This window comes from Leucopleurus acutus (genome assembly GCF_964270905.1).
Source record: "Leucopleurus acutus genome assembly, chromosome: 9".
Classification (NCBI taxonomy): domain Eukaryota; kingdom Metazoa; phylum Chordata; class Mammalia; order Artiodactyla; family Delphinidae; genus Leucopleurus; species Leucopleurus acutus.
This window is the reverse complement of record NC_139144.1, coordinates 87,701,454-87,725,395: the sequence shown is the minus strand read 5'-3', so window position 1 is coordinate 87,725,395 and position 23,942 is coordinate 87,701,454. Positions and strand designations below refer to the sequence as shown.

The window sequence follows — 23,942 nt, the reverse complement described above, 5'->3', positions numbered from 1 at the left end:
GAGAAAAAGCAAAGTCATTACATGACAACTTAAAGCAAAAGGAATGTGAAAGATCTAAAGCTGGAGAATTTAATGCTAGCAAAGGATGGTTTGATAATTTTACAATAGAAAAAGGTTTGGCTTAAAAAATGTCAAGGTAGGGCCTCCCTGGTGGCACAGTGGTTAAGAATCTGCCTGCCAATGCAAGGGACAAGGGTTCGAGCCCTGGCCCAGGAAGATCCCACATGCCGCGGAGCAACTAAGCCCATGAGCCACAACTACTGAGCCTGAGCTCTAGCCCGCAAGCCACAACTACTGAAGCCTGTGCGCCTAGAGCCAGTGCTCCGCAACGAGAAACCACGACAATGAGAAGCCCGTGCACCACAACACAGCTCGCCACAACTAGAGAAAGCCCATGCACAGCAATGAAGACCCAACACAGCCAAAAATTAATTAATTAATTTAAAAAAATGTCAAGGTATCAGGGGAATCAGTGCACCAGCCAACCTAGAGGCAGCATATGAGTTTCCAAATGCCATTAACAAAATCATTGAGGAGAAAAAATAGCTGCCTGAACAAGTTTTTAATGTGCCATATCCTGGGGAAAAAATTCCACAAAGGATATTTAAGAAAGGAAGTGAGCACCAGGATTTAAGGCAGGAAGGGATAGGCTGACTCTACTATTTTGTGTAAATGCAGTCGGGTTTATGATCGGGACTGCCCTTTTCTATAAGGTTGTAAAACAAGAAGGCCTGGGCAAAAACCCTTTTTCTGGATTGGTTCCACTGATGCTTTGTCCTTGAAGACAGGAAGCGCTTTGCCAGTAAGGGACTACCTTTTAAAGTTCTTTTGATATTGGACAATACCTCTGGCTACTCAGAACCCCATGAGTGCAATGTCAAAGGCATCAAAGTGGTCTACTTGCCCCCAAATACAATGTCTCTAACTCAACCTCTAGATTAGGGAGTCATAAGGACCTTTAAGGTTCATTACACACAGTACTCCATGGGAAGGACTGCCAACGCTATGGAAGAAAACTCTGGTAGAACATCATGGAAGTCTGGAAGGATTTCACCACTGAATATGCCATGGTTATTGTAGAAAAAGCTGTGAAAGTCATTAAGCCCAAAACAACAAATTCCTGCTGAGGAAAACTGTGTCTAGATTTGTGTATGATTTCACAGGATTTATGACAATCAAGGAAATCCTGAAAGAGATAGTTGATATGGCAAAAAAGGTAGGGGGTGAAGGGTTTCAAAACATGGATCTTGGAGAAATTCAAGAGCTAACAGACACCACACCAGAGGAATTAACAGAAGACAACTTGATGGAGATGAGTGCTTCCAAACCAGTGCCAGACGATGAGGAAGAAGACACAGAAGAAGCAGTGCCGGAAAACAAACTGACATTAGACAATCTGGCAGAAAGAAGGATTCCAATTATTCAATACTGCTTTTGACTTCTTTTACAACATGGACCTTCTATGACATGGGCACTAAAACTAAAGCAAACAGTGGAAGAAGGATTGGTACTGTATAGAAACATTTTTAGAGAAATGGAAAAGCAAAAAAGTCAGAAATTACAGTGTATTTATGTAAGGTTACACCAAGTATGCCTGCCTCTCCTGCCTCCTCTTGGAACTCCTCTACCTCTTCCACCGAGGCCACTCCTGAGACAGCAAGACCAACCCCTCATCTTCCTCCTCCTCCTCAACCTACTCAACATGAAGATAACAAGGATGAAGACCTTTATGATGACCCACTTCCACTTAATGAATAGTAAATAATCATCATGCTGTACAATTAATAAACCTCTCTGCTGTATGTATGTGTGCGTCTTCATGTGAAAATTTAGTAAGTGTACAGCAAGAACTATATGAAACGTTTCTGTGTCATCATCATTGCCTAAGTATTCATTGTGTAGAACACCATGTACAAGACTTGTATTGAAGTGGATAGCCTATCCTTACATAGGCATAAGGTGACTGACATTTTATACAAAATTAACAATGTTAGTTTTCTTACTGTTTGATAACTTTGTTTTCAAATGATTACATTATCATACAGTATGCTCCCCTCTCTCTAGTAACTGGAAAAACCAAGTGTCAGCCTATCATCACAGGTAAGTAGTTTTTGAGAAAATGTTAACAATGTTTCCAAAACTGTATTATGAATATGACTATAATACTGTATACCATAAAAATTTTATAACAACTCATTCATTAGTGTATAGGGTAGGGTACTGTGAAGCAACTGTATCAATTACACTAGGCTACCAGAAATCTACCATACTGCTGCTTCTTCATTATCAATGCATGAATAGCTATACCTGTAAATAAATATGAATTTCTTTCCCACATTTTACCTTTTCATTTTTAGTGTCTAGTGTTAGTAATACATGTAACATCTACAGTGTTTTGTATCATGTGAGACGATATTGATGTAGGTACCGACACACAATTCATCTTGTACACAGACAACATACACTTATGATATTGATAAACATAGTACAGTACAGTAAATGTACTTTCTCTTCCTTATGATTTTCTTAATAACATTTTCTTTTCTCTAGCTTACTTTATTGTAAGATATAGTATATAATACATATAACGTACAAAATACGTGTTAACCGACAATATATCTTATCAATAAGCTTCGGATCAACAGTAGGCTATCGGTAATATTTGGGGGAGTCAAAAGTTACATGCAGATTTTCAACTGCATGGGGGTTGCCACCTCTTCACATTGTTAAAGGGTCAACTCCATCTCTACCTTATGATGCAGCAATTCTATCTCTAGATATTTACCCCCAAATAAGCGAAAATATGTATTATTTTTTAAATCTTATAAAAGAATGTTTATATAAGCTTTATTCATAATCACCCCAAACTGAAATATTGCAAATGTCCATAAACAGGAAAATGGATAAACAAATCTTGGCATGTCCATAGAACAGAATGGTATTCTGTAATGAAAAGATATGAAATATTGATGCACATAAGACATGGACAAGCATCCCCCCACCCCAAAATTCTGAGTATAAAAAGCCATATATAAAAGAGTATATACTCATTTCTATTAATTTTAGAACTGGTAAAACTAATCTACAGCAAAAGAAATCCAAACAGTGGTTGCCTCTGGGTAGAGGGTGAGAGAGTTAAGGATTCACTGGTAAGGGACAGAAAGGATCTTCCTGACCCGATGAAAACATTTTTTATCTTGATAGGGGTGTAAATTATATTAGTGTGTGCATTTTTCAAAACGGATACTATACACTTAAGGTTCATGCATTTCACTATATGGAAATCATATTAAATAAAAATGTATTATTCAAAACATACAATGTTCTTTTCACACACTTGGGCAAAATACCATAAAGAAGCTTCATAAATTTACTGGTATCCTGTTTCCACAGATAGAAATTACATTGAAATGCATATATTTTCTCCTTACTTTGCAAGTAACTCTTATTCCTATAATATTCTTGTTATGGTTCATCAAACAGAGAAAGAATAATGTCAGTGTACTGCAAAAGCTGTAACACACACACACATACACCCAACTGTATTAAGTAATCACTAAAGTTTTTTTTGACCTGCAAAAGCAGAATGCCTGCAGTTTGTTAAACAACTTTAACTACTCTCTCTCTAGCCCCAGAAAGCAAAGAATATTACCTAATACCATACTTTTATTTAAACTACCTAATACCATACTTTTATTTAAACTAAGTTCCTTAGAAGGAACTTATAATTGTAGTAGAAGAATTATGATCTAATCTTTCTTAAAGCAATTATCAAGACATATGTAACTGCCTGTACATTTCAACCAACCCTAGGGTATTCCCCAGTCAACTTGAAAGACATATTTTCCATGGCAGTATCAGTAACTTCTATAAAACATATCTGATGTGGGAGAAGGGTGAAATTACTATCTTAAAGTATTTATAGGGTTTTCATTCATGCTACATTTACTCCCTCCCAGTACAGAGAGAGAATCCAGAATCAACAGCAATGTTTTCTCATTAGGTCTAAAAATATTTGCTCCCTACCACAATGAAAATGGCTTTCATTTTTTTCTGTTTATATAAATTATAAATATAAATTGAAAATGAGAATCAAAAGAGATAAAAGTATAAAACTGAAAAGAAATTTAAAATTACCTAAATGCCATTATCCTGACACAACCACCACCATTTTGATGACGATTCATTTGAACTCTATGCACACACTCACACAGACACATACTTTACATAAGTCGAATATCAAATATTTTGACGGGAATAACTTTTAAAAATAATTGTTTTCTCTCTTTTTCCTATCTCATCTCCTCCTCTCTTAAATAACCAATGCCAACAACCAGATGTATATCCTATCATATCTTTATCTGGGCTCACTGTATCAAATAAAAATATACACATGTACATACACATATAGTGGTGAGGGAGGGAGAGTTGTTATTCAGGTAACAACAGTAGGATCTTATTATAGATGTTTCTCTGCATCATGCTTTTCTCATTTTATAGTGGAAATTCCTCCAAGTCAACTGGTATGAAGCCAGTTCATTTCATTTAAACGGCTGACAATATTCCATGAAAAATGTATTCAAGCATTCCCCAGTAGATGGGTTCTCTTTTTTTCTCCTGCGTCAAAATCTGACCCTCACTAACAGGGTGAAATAATAAATGTTTGTTTTTAACTGCTAAATTCTGCGGCCATTTGTTACACAGCAATTGATGACTAATACAGCACTCAAGGTCAAAAGAAATATCAACAGTTCTATTTCTTAAGTAGTTAGGTCCAAACAATAAGTATAATACTTATGCCCTGACAATTTAGTAGCCATCCAAAGAAAAATAATCAACATATATTACAAGAAAAATATTTGTATTTTTACCTACCCCACTCATAACCCAACACAAGCTCTCGAGAGAAGTGTTTAGGGTTCATTCACTCTCAAAACATGCCATACGTCCTAGCATTCATGTACACACTTATAGTTTTTTCTCATTATGGGAAAAAAAGGAGTAGCTGAGAGGCTTTGATTTTGTTTTCCACCCCTCTCTAGATAACTGCACCATTAACTTCCTTATCTGCTTAAGCTGCATATACTAAACATAATTACAATTTCTTACTGACGGAGTCAAGCGCTGTGAGCATCAAACAGTATATCCGAATAACAGCAATGCCTTAGATCTGTGCAGTCTAATACACAGCTACTAGCCACCTGGGGCTATTTAATCTAAAATAATTAAAATTAAATAAAATTTAAAATTGCATTCCTTAGATGCACTAGCCTCATTTCAAGTACTCAATAGCCAGCCACCTGTGGTTAGCAGCTGCCATATTATACAGTGCAGATTATAGAGTATTTTCATCACTGCAGAAAGTTTACTAGAAACACTATCCTAGAGGTTAATGAAATACAGAGTATTCTTGCACTAAAGACCCCCTATATGTTATACTTTTGGTTTTCTATTTGTTACTTAGATTTTTCTGTCTTCCCCCTTATGACACTTGGTCAGTTGTCAACTTGCTGTTAATGTGCCTATCTTTCACAGCTACGCCCCCCATGCACAAAGCTGCTTCCAGTTGCTGAAACCGAAAGAAACAATCAACCAAACAGAATAACATTATATCCAAAGTGGATTCTTAAGAAAAGGCCCTTAGAACCTACAATCTCATCACAATGCTTTTGATTTTTCAGAGTCCTCTTTTCCTTTCTTTCTAATTCTCAGACCTGTTCAAGATATGGTAAATGAATTGTTAGTTACAGTATAGTTGTTCCTCACTATTCATGGGTTTTGCACTTGCATATTCATCTAATCACTAAAATTTATTTTTAACATCAAATCAATACTCTCAGTCATTCCTGGACATGCACAGAGCAGCAAAAAATTTAAGTTGCCAGAAGCACACTCTCCCAGCTAAGGTCAAACAATGGACCCTATGCCTTCTTGTTTTAGCTCTCATACTACAAACAAGTTTCCTTTTCATGGTCTATTTAGGCACATTTAAAAATATTTCTGTGTTTTCTGTTGGTGTTTCACTGTCTAAAATGATCCCCAAGTATAGTGCTGAAGTGCTGTCTAGTGTTTCTAAATGCAAGAAGGCTGCAATGTGCCTTACAGAGAAAATATGTGTTATTGGATAAGCTTCATTCAGGCAAGAGTTATAGTGCTAATGGCTGTGAGTCCAATGCTAATGAATAAACAGTATACACAAAGTAAGGTGTCTTTAAACAGAAATGCATATAAAGCAACATTATGTATTGACTGGTTGATGAAAATCTGTAACAAGAGGCTAGCAGGAACTTAACTCTGAGTTACAGTGAAAGATCCACCAGACTGGTAAAATCTAAAAATCATCCATAGAAGTGATGGGAAGAACACAATGCACAACTACTTTCATACACTGCCAGTCAGAGTATAAATTATACATCTATTTTGTAAAAACAGTTTTGCATTACCAGATAAAAGTTGAACACACATATCCTCTATGATCCAGCAATTGTACACCAAGGTATATACCCTAAAGAAACTCTTGTATGTGTGCACCAGGAAAAAACATAGAAGACTATTCATAGCATCTTGTTCCTAAGAGCAAAAACTATAAAAAACTCAAAAGTCTATCAACTGAAAAATGGATAGATATATTTTGGCATACTTATATACTGGAACACTAAACAGTAGTGAAAACTAACAAACTATAATTATACTCGGCAACATTAATATCGTAATGTTAAGCAAACAAACAAAAAGCTAGCCAAAGAAGATGTATAATGAGTGATTCAATATATATTATATTTATATAAAGCCAAAGCCAGACAAAACTTAAATCACAGGAATTTATAAACATATACATATATAATACTATGAGAATATGCTTAACAAAATATGAAATAATAATTACTGGGGTGGGATTAGAGGATAGATATAAGATGGGGCTCACAGGAAGCTTCAAAGGTTGTAGCAGTTTTCTATTTCTAAAGATGGTTGACAAGTAAACAGGTATTTGCTTTATTATCCTTTATATTTTATATATAAATGTGTGTGTATTCTTTGGCTATATATTTTGCAATTAAACACTTAAAACACCAGGTGATCCAAAAAGGTTTGTAAACTAAAAAAACAATTGAAAAGGAAAAATAAGTAGAGACTAGGTTTCCAAGAATTACACTAGAATAAAAAAAAAATAAAGTAAGTTTTATTTACCCATCTTCTTTACCTATGAGAGCATTAATTTCCTCAAGGATGTGGACATAAGTGCTAATGCTGAAAGTGTAATATAACTGAAAAATGATTATTTTTTAATTCAGATGACATCGGACACCACTTGTCAAGGAAACAATTTAGCTCATGGTCCTGATGTCATCTAAATATACTAGTTTAGTAAAATAACAAACTATATTAAGCTTATTTTGCCTAAAAGGCAGTTACTGAATCACTGAGTCAAAGTTGAATTTACTAACATCTCCTTAAATATTTACAGAATGACTTGAGTTTAAGTGCAGAAGTCACAACCTCTGCTCAGATCAGTACTCTGATCAATTACTACTCAGAACACTAACAGCACCTTAACCAGTTCTTTTTAGTTAACATTTTCCTCAAAACGTAACAAGAAACTTAGTTTTGCATCATTAGTAATCCAGAAAAATCATAAATTATATTTTAAATGTTCCAGTAGAGAGAAGTATAAAGTCTATGCTTCATCAAATTCCACACTGTATTTGCCTATGAAATAAAAATTCTTCCAAAATGTAAACAAACAAAAAAAGAGGAAATAAAAATTTACCTCTGGGACTTCCCTGGTGGTCCAGTGGTTAAGACTCTGCGCTCCCAATGCAGGGGGCCCGGGTTTGATCCCGGGTCAGGGAACTATATTCTGCATGCTGCAACTAAAAGAGCCCAAGAGCCCGCATGCCGCAACTAAGGCCTCACACAGCCAGATAAATAAATTAAAAACAAAAAAAAATTTACCTCACAATTTCAAAGACTGAATAAACTATTAATGGAATCTAGATAACTGATCAGTTAAGTGCATGCCTATTTAAAATCTGACTTCTGAATGGTATCAAGAGCTACACATAATCTTACCTGGGGAGGGTAGTTGCTCTCTGAAGACCACCGTGAAGACTGGTCATTTGGCTTATCCACTAAAATGTTCCTGAAATAAAGAAATTAAAATTATAGCAATTAATTAAAAGAATAAGTGAACAGGCATATGCAAAAAGAGAAATAATCTACCAGATGCTAAAATTATCACAAAGTTATATAATACCTGGAACTTGAATAAGAAGAGAAAATTAAACAGAATAAGAAATACAGAAAATGTCTAGTAATTTACAAATTTTAAAATATGATAAAGGTAGCATTTTAAACAATTGAAAAAAGTACTATATACATATGCATATATGTGTGTGTGTGTGTGTGTGTGTGTGTGTGTGTGTGTGTATAGCTCTACTTCACATCAAGTGACAAAATGAACTATAGTTGTTTTTAGGAATTTAAGGTAAATAAAGTAATAAAATATCTAATAATTAATAAAATACTCTCTCCTTCTCCCTCTCTCTCTCCCTCTCTCTCTCTCCTCCCTCCCTCCCTCCCTCTTCCTCCCTCTCTCACCCCCTCTCTCTCTCTCTCTCTCACTCTCTATTTATATATATATATATATATATATATATATATATATATATATGTATATGTATATAAAATTAATCTTTGGATCAAAAAGGTCTTTTAAGCCCAGCACCAAAAACAGAACTGTGAAAAAAGGAACTGATATAAGTAACTTTGGAAGACAGTGCTCTCACTGGAAACTGTAAAGTTAAAGACAAATAGAACCATACACAAAAACTGTATTTTACAGACTTCCCTGGTGGCGCAGTGGTTAAGAATCCGCCTGCCAATGCACGGGACACGGGTTCGAGCCCTGGTCCAGGAAGATCCCACATGCCATGGAGCAGCTAAGCCTGTGCGCCACAACCACGGAGCCCACGCTCTAGAGCCTGCATGCCACAACTACTGAGCCCACGTGCTGCAACTACTGAAGCCCGCACGCCTAGAGCCTGTGCTTCGCAACAAGGGAAGCCACCACAATGAGAAGCCCGCACACCGCAACAAAGAGTAGCCCTCACTTACCGCTACTATAGAAAAGCCCGCACACAGCAACAAAGACCCAACGCAGCCAAAATTAAATTAATTAATTAAAAAAACTGTACTTTATTTGATAAAGTTATTTCTCGGAGGGATATGGGTTAATTCTGAAACACTTTACATGTATACTGGGGTCAAACAAATAAGTAAATGAACGGTAGATGATGGGAGTCAAGCTTCTCACTTCGAGTGGGAAGCTACAGAAAAGCAAGGGCATGGAGGTTGGAATGATCCTGATGGTACTGAAATAGAGTCAGAGACATCAGTGTGAACTCATATTTAGGTTTATATAGATACAGATTCAGAAGTAATTATATGTGAATGTGCGTACATATACCCATGCACACTGACACAAATAGTATTCCTAGCTCTGTTCACTAATAGAGACTAGAAGCAGTGACACCCCCAGTAGCAGTGAGTACACCAATGCCGAATCTTGGTTTCTACATACCACAGTCCAATAGAAGGAAACAGGGATTCTTGGGGAGGTAGCTGATTCTAGGATTAGAGCAGGGAATCCAGAAGATTAGCCTAGAGCATGTTGTAGTGCTCAAAACAACAACAGCAAAAGGAAGGTGGGGGCATGTCAAAGGGACACAGAGGAGCCAACATGAAAGAATGAATGGCCAAAGCTAAAATAAACAACAAAATAAATAACATAGTATTGGATTAGAACCCAAAGTATAAATATCCCTGAGTCCATACTGATATAAATAACCCCAGTCTAACAATCAGAAAAACACCAGACGGATTCAAATTGAGGAACATTCAACAAAATACATGACCAGTACTCCTCAAAACTCTCAATATATTGAAAAACAAGGAAAGACTGAAAAACTGTCACAGAGCAGAGGAGAGTAAAGAGACAAGACAACTAAAAGTAATGGTATCTTGGATGGGATCCTGGATCAGAAAGAAAACGGTGGAAAAACTAATGAAATCCAAATAAAATGTGGTATTTAGGTAATAGTAATGTATCAGTGTTGGTATCTTGGTCATGACAACTGTACCATGGTAATATAAGATGTTAGCAATAGGAGAAACTAGGTGAGGGGCATATGGGAACTTCGTACTATCTCTGCAACTTTTCTGTAAATCTAAAATCATTCTAAAATAATGTGCCTTCTCAAAGGCCCATTTATTTATCTATCTTAAAATATAGATCTATACCTGTCACAGAGAAAGTTATTCTTTTTGACTTAATAAATGTCAAAAAAAATAACTTTTTTTAAAAGGCAATACTATAAGGAAAAGAATTTTCTTTACATACACATCTCACAAAGGTAAAACATTAATATATAAAATAACCTCAAACAATACTAAAAGGTAAAAACCAACTAGAAAAATATAGGCAACATAAAACACAAAAGGCTAATTAAAATATGAATGAAGAGCACTTAAACATAAATACCCCATATGAAAATAGGTAAAACCCAAACATTCGAAATCAATAACCAAAAATTAGAGATTAAAACAAATATATATATTAACCCTATAAAATTGGGCCTACACTCTCAAAACAACATGTGTTTTAATCATAATTGCAGCTGTTGGCCAGAGCTGGTAAAATGCCACTCTCATATTTTGCTGGTAGAAATGCAAATTGATACAACTTTTCAAGAGAGAATTTTAATATTATATTAAAAAATCATTTCAAATATGCATATGCTTTTAAATAAAAATGATAATGACGTCAGCCACGATGACAGTGATGATGTTTGCATCTAACATTTCTGAGCTTTTATGACATCTCAGACACTGGTCTAAGTGCTTTCCATACATAAGCTATTACCGTCAAAGCACAGATTAAGAAACTGAGAGAGATAAATTAATTTGCCTAAGCATACACACCTAAGAAATAATAATTTGAACCCAAGGCAGTCTGACTCTAAAGCCAACGCTCCTAATCACCAAACTATACAGCCTCAGAATTATTCCACTTCTTGGAACTTAACCTAAAAAATAATCCAGGGGATTTAAATCATCCACATTCATCACAATACAATTTATAATAACAAACTGTGAACAACCTAATTGTCTAACAACAGAGGATGCGTTAAAACAAATTATGAAATATCTGTTACAAAATACCATGTAATCATAATGTATTCTACAGCCTGACTTTAATATTGTTGGAAAATGTCCACTACATAGTGAGTGAAGGGAAAAGGTAGTTTATATACTGTAAATCAAGTGTTGTAAGTAATAATAATATTCATGCATGAAGAGAAAAGACAAAGAAGATATACTAAATTGTTAATGTAGTTCTCAATGGTGAGATTTCAGTGACTTTCTTCCTTCTTTGTGCTTTTCTGTACTTTTCAAATATTCTAAAATTAACACATCTGACACATTATCAGAAAAAAAGGTGTGTTTTATTAAGAATGAATTACAAAGCAAAGATGAGAACTCTATGAAAACACTGCAGTACAGTTAAAAGCTAAAGCTAAAAAACTAGGAAAAAAATCACTCTGACATGAATGTTATAAAGCATGAAAGAAAACCTAATATATTATAACTATGATAAATTGGGACCACAAAAATCACAAAGTATAATAAATTGGAGGAGGGGAGATCAAATGCAATGTGAGTTAATTTCATCATTTTTCATAGCTCCTAAGAATAATGTTTCTGAAATTAAGAAAAAGAGACTCAAGCATACTTGTTTAGAATAAAAACATACTACATATCTTACAAATTATTTGAGACAGAATATCAACAACAAAAAATAGCAAAAAGAAGGAAATAAAAGATTAAATGAAAGCAGGACACATTAAAAACAGAAAATTTTAAATAAAATGACAATATTAATACCAAGCATCTAGTACAGTCATACATATAAATGGTCTAAAATAACATAGTAAGATACCCTTTGGACTGGGTGAATAGTAGTAACATTACTATTACATGAAGGCACACACAATAACAGTGACTCATGACAGAAAGATATATAAGGCAGACACAATCTTTGTAAAACTAGGAGGAAGTTAAAGAAAAGTATTAACTGGGATTAAAGGGGTCAAAGGTAGAGATTTAAAAATACAATTTAAAAAAGTATGAACTGGATGAAAACAATAACTATAAAATAATAGTTCAAGCCAAGATTGTGAGTCTTAATGAATTAAACGAAAACAAAAATAAAGCAAAACACAGTAAATATCAGAAGAAACTGATAAAAAAACAGTAGCAGGAAATTAAAGTCTCTCAGCATCTAGAAAATTAATAAACAAACAACTATATAATGTCAAAGTAGTGGTAAGGATTAATAGTACTATGAAGAAAAATAAAGCAAAGTAGAAGAGAAACAGACCTGAACAATATGAGGGAGCTAGCCATGTCATAATCTGAAAATTGAGCAGATGGATCACTAAACGCAAAGTTAAGGGGGCAAACAGTTACAATATGTTATGGTCTTGTGAATTTTTTTTTTCCTGTGGTACGCGGGCCTCTCACTGTTGTGGCCTCTCCCGTTGCGGAGCACAGGCTCCGGACACGCAGGCTCAGCGGCCATGTTTCACGGGCCCAGCCACTCCGCGGCATGTAGGATCTTCCCGGACCGGGGCACAAACCCATGTCCCCTGCATTGGCAGGCGGACTCTCAACCACTGCGCCACCAGGGAAGCCCGGTCTTGTGAATTTTGAAATGCCTATTAAACAGCCCATTAGAGATCCAGCAGTTGGATTATCTGAAGCTGAAATTCAAGGAAAATGCCAGAGCTGAAAAAAATATAGAGAAACATCAGTATATCAAATGCTAAAATATTTAGAGCTATGACACTGAGTGAAATGACTCAGGGGATAAAAGAGAGCTAGAAAAGAAGCTGAAGGACTGATTAAGCTCTGGGGGCCCATTATTTAGGGGGTCCAGAAGAGAAAGATCAAGCAAAGGAGACCGAGAAGGGCCAAAGGTGAAGAAGATGAAAACCTAGAAACTGTAGATGCCAACTGAAGAAAGTATTTTGAGAACAAATATGTGAAAACTATGTAAAATGCTGCTAAGAAGACAGGGTCTGGGAGGTATTCACCCTCATATGCCTAACTCGAAACTTAAATGCTGCCAAACAGAAAGTGCCTAATAAATATTTGATAGATATGAACAAATAAATAAACAGTACTAAAAGGAAAAAAATTAAAGTGGTTCCATCAAAGCATAGAGTATATGAATCCTTATTATCTGTAATTTAAAGTTTATACTAAGATAAAAGAGAAATATGTATACTTGAAACTAATATAATATTGTGTATCAACTATACAATTAAGAAAAAAGAGAAATATGATACAGACCAGAAACAAGGTGCAGCCTAAGGGGGCTTGGAAAGATGGAAGCTTGAAGATATTCCTCATGATCTCCAGCCCAACACTAAGACAACTACTAAGTACCTCTCTTAAGCCCAGAAGGTGACAGAGGCCAGAACCAGAACTTTAAGAATTACCACAAAAGCTTGGCCCTAAGAGGACCATGAGATCCATGGATGCCTCTTTCCCCAAGAAAAAGGCATCAACTAAATGAGCATTCCTGGGACAACTGGCTGTCTCCCTGGCCCACAAAGATCTTCAGGAGAGCTTTAGCCCTCTAGATGAGAATGTACTTGCCCTCTTAGCTGAGGACATCTAGTTGCTGAGAGGTCTCTCCTGGTGACCTACAGAGAACTAACAATATAGGATATGGTATATCAAAAGCCACAAGACAAAGACTGCCAGACTGCCCACTCTCTCTGAGGTATCGGAAGCCTCACCCAAAAAGTACACAGTACAAAAAAGTTTGTAAAGAAAATTGTACAAAAAAAGCCAAGAAAATTTATGAAAAAGAATAGTGAGAGCTTCCCTGGTGGCGCAGTGGTTGAGAGTCCGCCTGCCGATGCAGGGGACACGGGTTCATGCCCCGGTCCGGGAAGATCCCACATGCCACGGAGCAGCTGGGCCCGTGAGCCATGGCCGCTGAGCCTGTGCATCCGGAGCCTGTGCTCCGCAACGGGAGAGGCCACAACAGTGAGAGGCCTGCATACCGCAAAAAACAAAAACAAACAAAAAAAACAGTAGTGATTGGTATAGGAATAGATCAATAGCTAAGAAACAAAAATCCAGAAATTGAGCCCTGTGTGGATGAGAATTTAATATTTGATGAAGGTGATATTTTATTTCAATGGGAAATGACAGTTCATATTTAAGAGACGCTTATACAACTGAATATCCACTGGAAGAAAATAAGTTAACCCCTATCTAATATCATATACAAAATTCCAATTAAAAATTTAAACATACATAAACATATTAGAAAAAAATTTGAGGGCCAATATGTACAACCAAAAGCGTTAGTGAGATCTCAGAAGCTTTAAAACGAAAAAGTTATTTGATTACAAAAAACTTTTGAATTTTGTATTGTAAAAAACACCATAAAGAAAGATAGGAAACAAGCAATAGTTTAGGGAAAAGTGTTTGCAACCCATAAGACTAATAAAGTATTCCTACCGAAGATATGCAAAACACTTTCACATTGTGAATAAGATGAACAACAAAATGAAAAATGAGCAGAATGCATGTCACTGAAGAGTCATTAAAATGGCTAGTAAACAGCAACAAAATTTTTTTTTTCTAAATCCCTGTGTATTGTTTGTGTCAGGGAAAACAAATTAACATAGTAAGGTATCTTTTTTCACCCATCAAATTGATGAAATTAAATCCCTACTTAACAGGAGATCAGGGAGAAACTGTGGACATGTCCATTACTCCAACCTTGATGGAAAGTCAATTTGCAACATCTATCAAAATTCTAAATGTACATATTCTTTCACCTGGCACTCTCAGAATCTATCCCATAAAAATAAGACCATCAGTACATAAAGATCTACGTATAGAGACTCAAAAATGAGTCTGTCTAATGCAGCGTTTTTTGTAGTAGCAGGGAAATGATTAAATCATAAAACACATATATCATGGAACACTATACTGCCATTATAAAGAATACTTCAGATCTATGACAGGTAACTTGGAGGGATTTTTGCAATGTAAGATACAAAGAAGCATGTATGATTTCATTGTTAAAAATCACTATTATTTATATATATTTGTATACAATTATATTAACAACCATGTGTGATATGATCTAATTTATATTAAATTATATAAAGCAAGCACACATATAAGCCAAAAATGAAGCATAAATATCATTAAGGGGTTTAGCTTATCTTCTTATAATTGTTGTATTCAGATTTTTATAATAAACATTATTTATATAACATTAAATTATTTTAAAAATGTTACGGTTGAGATGACAACAAGCTTTCCATATTTATGGAAAACTGACTACATTGTCATCAGATGATCAAATCAGGCTCAACTTTTCTTTCTTTTTAAAGACATAGGAGATGGAGAAGCAATTAATAAAGGCTTACTGCCTCTTAAAATTTTTAAGTGACAGATGATCTCTCAAAGCTTAATCAGCTGTAGACTGTTTTTAATTCTCCCTCCCAGATGTTCCTTCCTGAAATCCATTTCCATTCTCCTGGAAAGCAAATGAGAAACTAGTTGAGGGCAGTGACTATTAACGTTAGCCCTTCATCAACAGAAACACAGCCAGTATGGTAGCATTCTATAAAACATGTTCTTCTTTACTATCCTTCCTCATACTTCCCAAAGACCTATAAGGACCACCATCATTACTGGTATAGCTTTTCCTTCTTCTAACTCTCAGTAGAGACATTAACCTCTTTTACTACATATTGTTAATCATGATACTAGTTCACTATCCCTGACCTCTAGTTCACTATCCCTGATCTCTAACAGGGGAAATATCCCATCCACAGCCTCTGCTGAAGGAGCAATCATAGACACTGATGTTTTGTACTTGTGACTCTCCCTTACAACTATCTCAATGACAGCTAACCTAGGTTAGCTAATGACCTATGACGGGAGATGGAATGGGCCAGCACGAAATAAAATTATAAGACAGAAAAATGTATAAGTAAACAGAACCAATGAAACAGAGAAAAGATATACAAAATAAGTATAAGAGATACAAGAGAAAGAATAAGCCGGTCAGTAGTAAGATAAGACTGTAGGAGACATAAAACAGCAGAGACTCCAAGGAATAACAGAGAATAGAAATTAATGGCTTTTTAGTTCTAGCTGCCAGGAGGCTCTGTTTCTGGCAACCAAAAGAATGTGATCAAAATACCCTTCTAGGTACTCCATGACTAATTTTAACCATTGTCTGGGAAAATAAATGATAAGCAAAAAAAAAATGTTACAGAAGACACAATTCATATAGTTTCATATAGAAACTATATGATCCAAATAACAAAGATTAATCTACTAAGATTAACCTCAATATATGCCATTGTAAAATATATTTAAAATGCAAATAATAACTAATGGAGAACTGGTCAATGAGAACTAATAAAAGAGATGGGCTGAGGACTAAAACGGTTTCCTTTTTTCATCAGTGTTAATTTAATTTTAAAAAGGTACATTTTTATTCCTACCAATGCAGTATGAAAACCGAAGGTAATAAAAATGAGCCACATTAAGTCTCTTGAACATAGATAGACTACAAAGGCAAGGCTGTAATTAATTTTTTCAATTAGGACTATAAAAATTTATAGTGAAACACATGGACAATTGAAATATGGAATACAATGTTAACTTTTTCCAAGTTACATGTCTCTATTTTGCAAAATTTTTAATGTAGTATATCTATATAAACTACCAAATGTCAGGAACAAACTATTAAAATTCATCATGAGAAGAAAATTTATTGAACATTTTCGGTTCAAGTCAGCAAATTAAAAATCGTTTTTTTTTATTAAACATGCTCAAATCCTAAGTCTGCTTGGCAATATCTTTTAAACTTCTGCTCTTAAGAATACTTAAAATAAACATAAAAAGCAGCACTTGAGCAAAAAAAATGGAGCACTTAACTTTTTTTCTGCTAATGGATGCTAAAGATACTTAACAGTAAATCCAGTTAATTTTAAATCGAGAGTTTTGGATACTCAAAAGCTACCTCTAATTTTGATGTGAAGAAGTCAGTCAAGCAGAGTATGTAAAAGAGTGTGGAAGGATTCAATCTGTGAATATCTTCCTTTTGGTAGTTTTAAAACACCCTACTAAAACCTGTGCCCTTCTGTTGAATGACGTGATAAAATGCATCTAGAAGAAATCAGCTTTGACTAAGAATCATAAGACCCTGGAGCTTGGTCACTAATTGGTTGGATAACCTTAAGCACATCATGTAATCTCGTAGGACTTTAATTCCTTTATCTGTAGTGTAAAAGGAAACGTTGAATTCCTTGATCTCAAGTTTCTTCCAGCTCTAATCAGGGCACTGCATTGCACAACTCTAGGAAACACCATTCATGAGGCCATGTTAACATTCTACAATTCCATGAAAAGATTTCACATCCTTCATTCAACGTATCATGTAAAATCCTCCTCCTACACAGCAGTCAATAACAACACACAATGCATTGATTATAATACAGCTTCCATTATCTGTAAACACTCTTCCGGGGTAACACCACAAAAGTACAAGAATGGGTACCTGTGGCCAAGGGGATTATGATCTATTTTTAATAAATAATAAATGTACTTAGCATAAAATTTATGACACAAAAACATATACAATAAAAAGCCAATTCAAAATGCAAAATAGAAATCAACTCAAATCAATTCTGAATAGTCACAGCTGTACTGTGTTAAAGAGTATACTATAAAAAGTATAGCTTCTCCAAAAATCACTTGTACACTCACTTTCAAATACTTCCCAATCTTCACACCAAATACTTCCAAATTTTCACACAGGAGCATGGTAAAGAGAGGGTCCTACCATAAGCTGGAGTTATTCAACGAATATTTACTGATCCCTATATGCCAGACATTGTGCTAGGCTCTGGGAATACACTGGTATTTAAGATAGAAAAGATCCCCACTTGCGATGCTAACGTTCAAATGAGAAGCAGCAGAAAGTTAACAGGTACAGCTGCAAACAAGGTAATTACAGATTGTGATAAATGCTATAAAAGAAATAAAAAGGGAGCTGCGCTAGGACAGAGGAGTTCTTTTACTTGAAGTGGTCCCCAAAATGCTAATTATGCTAATTAGAAGGATCCACTCATGGAAAAATAAAGGAAAAGTCAATTCTTCACAAAGAAACCAACACGCTCAAAATCACAGCAACAGGAAATAATCTGACCATGGAAATCTGAGAACTGGATAAAGTCAGATAATGTCCTCACAGGTCCCAAGATAAGGTAAAGCAAAGAAAGCATGAAATCTCTAAGGGGGCCTGAGAACATTCATAAAATGCTGAGTCTAGACCCTAAGAGGATTTCAGAACTATCCTGCAAATATTTTCTTACTTTTAGAAGGACAGAAACCCACTCTGAAGAGAAACTGCAGGGAATAGAAAATAAATTAAGCAAAGCATAAAGAATGACAACCCCCAGGAAAAGTAAGATTCATATTCTAGGTGGGCAAAGGTCCAAGCGATACAGAACTCAAAACATATCACACAGCAAAATACATTTAAAGGTTCCTCTCCAGAAAGCAAAATACTTGCAAAGCATAGATATAAAGGTGAAAAGCTTTACTACATCTCAGAAGTCCAAATTTAAAAAATATTTCACAAAGTAGAGAGATCTTGAGCCCCAAAAGCTCAGAACTACACTTGTCCATCCCTTCTGCCTAGAGTTCTTCCTTCTAAAATTACTGGAAGGGAATTCCCTGGCAGTCCAGTGGTTAGGACTCCTCGCTTTCACTGCTGAGGCTACAGGTTCAATCCCTGGTTGGGGAACTAAATCCCACAAACCGCACTGCGCGGCCAAATAAATAAATAAATAAAATAAAACTACTGGAAACCCGTACTTGCTTAAACACTAGAAACTTAAAATGAAAGCACACACTAAGAAATTATAGGAAAAATAATATATGTGAAATAAATAATATTCTAACAGATAATAAAAACACATGAGAAAAATGTGGCCACAAAAAAAAGATGAACATTATTAACTATTATTTCAATATGAACTAAAAGAAATTAAGAAAATAGCTGAAGGGCTTCCCTGGTGGCGCAGTGGTTGAGAGTCCGCCTGCCGATATAGGGGACGCGGCTTCGTGCCCCGGTTCGGGAGGATCCCACGTGCCGCGGAGCGGCTGGGCCCGTGAGCCATGGCCACTGAGCCTGCGCTTCCGGAGCCTGTGCTCCTTAACGGGAGAGGCCACAACGGTGAGAGGCCCGCGTACCGCAAAAAAAAAAAAAAGAAAAGAAAATAGCTGAAGCTTTATTAAGCAGTAATAAATCAAAATTACAACGGTTCAGCGCTTCCCTGGTGGCGCAGTGGTTGAGAGTCCGCCTGCCGATGCAGGAGATGCGGGTTCGTGCCCCGGTCTGGGAAGATCCCACATGCCGCAAAGCGGCTGGGCCTGTGAGCCATGGCCGCTGGGCCCGCGCGTCCGGAGCCTGTGCTCTGCAGCGGGGGAGGCCACAGCAGTGAGAGGCCCTCGTACCGCAAAAAAAAAAAAAAAAAAAATTACAATAGTTCAGAAATAATATGACTAGACAGTAGGAAGAGCTAGTAAGACTCAAATGAGGGAAAATAGGTTTTTTCAGAAAACAGACTAAATTAGAAAGAACTAATTAGACTAGACTGTTAACTAGACTTATTGTGGTAACCATTACATAATATATACAAATATCAAACATGCTGCACACCTGCAATTAATATAATGTTGTATGTCATCCCTACCTCAACTAAAACACACACACACACAAAGAATATACTCCCTCCTCCCCCAACCCTGCCCAAAAAAGCCCAATGAAGAAAAAACAGATTAGAAAGTGAGTAAAAATAATGAAACACACAAAAGAAAGCAACAGTAAGTAGGTGATCCAATAAATATGTAATTGGAACCAGACAGTATTTCAAACTGTGCTGCAAGCAAATCTTCCTAAAATAAGACCTGAATCTACATACTGAAAGGATACATGGTATATTAGGGAAATTCAACTGAGAATATTCCTACTATAAACTATTAGATTTTAAAGACTTTAAGCATCCAGGTAGAAAGACCAAGTCTCTTATAAGAAAAAGAAAATTATAGTTTCAAGAAACTTCACAACAGCTGTTTTGTACACAAAACAATGAAACAAAAAGTAGTAAGATCCTCAAGCACAAAAAGATGTGAGCCTGGGACTTTACATACAGTCAAACTGTCCTTCAAGTTTACAGGCATAGATAGTTAACAACATATAAACGTTCCTTGAGCCCTTCCTGAGACCTACTAAAGAACAAACTATACATATTCAAGAAATGACTTGAAAAGTTTCAAAGTAAAATCAACTATAGAACTAAAACTAACCATGAAGATACGGATGACCTAACAATATGTAAGTATGTTCTACAGCAATGTAGGATAGATCTATGAAAAATGGGAGAAGAATGTAGAGAATAAGTAGAAGTCAGAATATGCTTCACAAATACTAACCTTTAGAAGGAAAGATCATCATTTACAATTAGATGCTGGGATAGAGGGAAGAAAGAAGAGGAGGTTCCCAGCTAAGTTCCTCAGGGAGACTTAAGTGTTACATAAAAAGATACTGGATTGAAGGAAACCAAAAAACAAAAAATGCAAGGCACCCTAAATGCCAAAAGAAACTTGTTTTAATAAGAAAAAGATCAAAGAAAAAAGACAACATAGTGAAAGATTTTGCATGTGCGCACATTTCTGTAAAATATGCCACAAAACATTAGAATAGAATTGACATCAAACGTATCAATAAACATAAATGTCCTTAACACATTTTTTCTTAATTTTTAAGAAAAAAGTTAACAAGGCAAAAATCCAATTCTGTAACATATATAAGAGACATAAGTAAAACAAAGTGATTCCAGAAGTTATATATTTTTAAAGGATTAGCAAAGACACATCAAGCAAATGCAAGTAATAATAAAGCAGGGTTCAAATTTAATTTCACATAAGATGAAATTCAGAGCCTTAAGCAAAAATAGAAGAGTACTTTATAATAAAATACTATATTTTATAATACATATTAATGGTAGCTATTACTAACAAAAATTTTTTTAAAACACTGAAATGAAAAAACACCCCTTCAACTGAAAATAAAATTTCTATTAAAAATTATTGGGTCAATGGGACTTCTCTGGCAGTCCAGCAGTTAAGACTCCAAGTATGCTTTCACTGCAGGGGGCATGGGTTTGATCCCTGGTCAGGGAACTAAGATCCCACATGCTGTGAGAAGCTGCCAAAAAAAAAATTATTGGGTCAAAGGAGAAATACAAAGCAAACTGCAAAATTTCTACAAAATAATGCTAACAGCAATGTGACATATACTGTCGTATAGCAGCAGTTTCCAAGAGAACTTTCTGTGATGATGGAAATATTCTGTATCTACACTGTCCAATCCAATAGCCACTAGACACGTGGCTACTGAGTACTTAAAATGTGGCTAATGTGACTAAGGAACTGAACTTTTAAATTTAATTTAAAATCCATTTTAAGTTGCTACACGTATCTAGTAATTATCATATGGAACAGTGTAGCTCTCTACAGTACACCAAAAATTCATAAAATTTATTAACTGTCAGTATGAACTAAAAATTAAATATTTGAAAAAATTAAAGTGAAAAAAACAGGGAGTAAAATCCAGTATCAAAAAAAATAAAAATAAAAAAACCCTGCTAGGCAGAGACTATTTTAAGAATCACACAGCTATTCTGCAAAAGTCTATGGAGATAAATTTGAAAACTTAGATGAAATGTATAACTTTCTGTGGGAAAAAAATGTACCAACTGACCCTAGTAGACACAGAACTGTGAAACAGAGAAATTTTCCTAGAAGAAAAAAAGTTATCAGAACCCAACCATCAAAAAACACTAGGTAGGTACAAATATTCCCAGCAAGGAAATCTTACGAAAACATTTAATGATGAATGTACTTGCCAGTACGATTTGAAAAAGGAAAGCAAAGGGACTTCCAGATTCAGCTCCAAAATGTTAAGAGCTCAGAAGCTGTCTCTCACTCTCATCTAGACAACAAGATGAAAGCTGAACAAAGTGAAAATCAACAAGTTTCCTTATATCCCTCAAAGAGCTGAGGTTACTGGAGAAACAATCACCCTGTAATCTGGTGAGATGGGCAACAGACAGAGAATCAAAGCTGAGGTCACCTTACCTGAGGCAGAAACCACTAGAGCCAATAATCGGTAGGAAAAATTATAAGGTCATTTTGACAAATTTCTGGAGACTGAAAGTGGACTAGCTTGAGAGTTAGATACTCCTGGGGGCATAGTTTTAGGGATCCCCCATATTTCTGTGGGTTTTACTTCCAGTAAAAGAAGATGAAAGGAAAAAACCCTGCCTGAAACAGGGTAGGGGAAAAGCAACCATTTTTCAATATCCACAGAGCATTCTTCATAATGAAAGCCAGCCTTCTAAAGGCAACTTCTTTACCAGAGCCTTATCCTACGTGGGAAGTAATAAGCCAACCCCAGCCCCCTCTAGCCTTCCTTTCTCACATTAGAGGAGAAAAAGAAGGGCTAAAAAACACTCTGCAAAGTAAGAGTACAGGGACTCAGACCCAGTAAAAACTGAGATTTCATCATAAGATTAAAGAATGCTTCCCCTCCTTCACATCTAGCCACCACAACTGGGGTAATGTATTATTACAGTAGACTACAACTGAGAGCTTCAAGACACAAACTATTTAAGAACTTCTTAAGGACCAGCCCCCCAGCCCAAAAAAAGAAGAGAGAGAAAAAACATGGACACTAAAGGAAATGAAGCCTCTAGCACCTTGGGCTACATCAAACACTAAACAGCCCAACTTCTAACCTGATGAACATAAAACTTCAAACTAAAAAGCCTAATTGATTACCTCTCTTCCTATGATCTAATACATCCTAGCTGGCTTCCAACAAAAAACTTCAGCATGCTGAAAAACAAGAAAAAACACAGTCTGAAGAGATAAAGCAAGCATCAAAAGCAGACTCAAATACAAAACAGATTTTGGAATTATCAGATAGGGAACTTAAAATAACTATGATAAACATCTTAAGGACACTAATGAAAGATAGATGGGTGATGTACCAGGGCAAGAATCAGGGAGCTTGAAGTTAAGTTAGCAGACAGTTCCCAAACTGAAAGAGAAAAAAAATTTTAAGGAAAAGAATATCAAACAACTGTGAGAAAATTATAAAAGCTATTACATATGCATAATTGTAATAACAGAAGGAGAAGAGAGTAAGGAGCAGAAGAAATATTTGAAGTAATAATGACTGGAAATTTTCAAAAATTAATGACAAACACCAAACCACAAATCCAGGAAGCTCAGACAAAACCAAACAGGATTTATGCCAAAAAATCTACACAGAGGTATTATCATATTCAAACTCCAGAAAACCAAATAAAAAAATATTTGAGCAAAGCCAGTGGAAAAACTCCTTACCTACAGAAGAACAAGGATAAGAATTATGTCAGGGTTCTCCCCAGAAACCATACAGTCAAGAAAGAGTAGAACAAAATACTTAGAAGTGTAGAAAGAAAAACTACCAACCTAAAATTCTGTATCCAATGAAACTATTTTTCAAATGTGAAGGAAAAATAAAATACCTCCTAAAACAAAAACTGAGAAAATCTGCCACCAGTAGATCTGCCTTGCATTAATGTTAAAATAATTTCTTTGAAGGAAAATGACACAGGTCAGAAACTTGCATCAACACAAAAAGGAACAGAAAAGGACTATATGAAGCCAACGTAAAACACTGTATTTTCTTATTCCTAACTGAGCTAAGAGATACC

General features: G+C 35.5%; 1 protein-coding gene across 2 annotated transcripts in view; it reads right to left on the bottom strand.

The window, feature by feature from the left end:
- MKLN1 (muskelin 1) overlaps nucleotides 1-23,942 on the bottom strand; it is a 359,451-nt gene that overhangs the window by 126,728 nt on the left and 208,781 nt on the right. For both annotated transcript variants that reach the window (XM_082846006.1, XM_082846005.1), the window contains one exon: nucleotides 8,071-8,140. In XM_082846006.1, coding sequence (XP_082702132.1) covers nucleotides 8,071-8,140 — 70 coding nt within the window. The remainder of the gene's footprint in view (nucleotides 1-8,070; nucleotides 8,141-23,942) is intronic.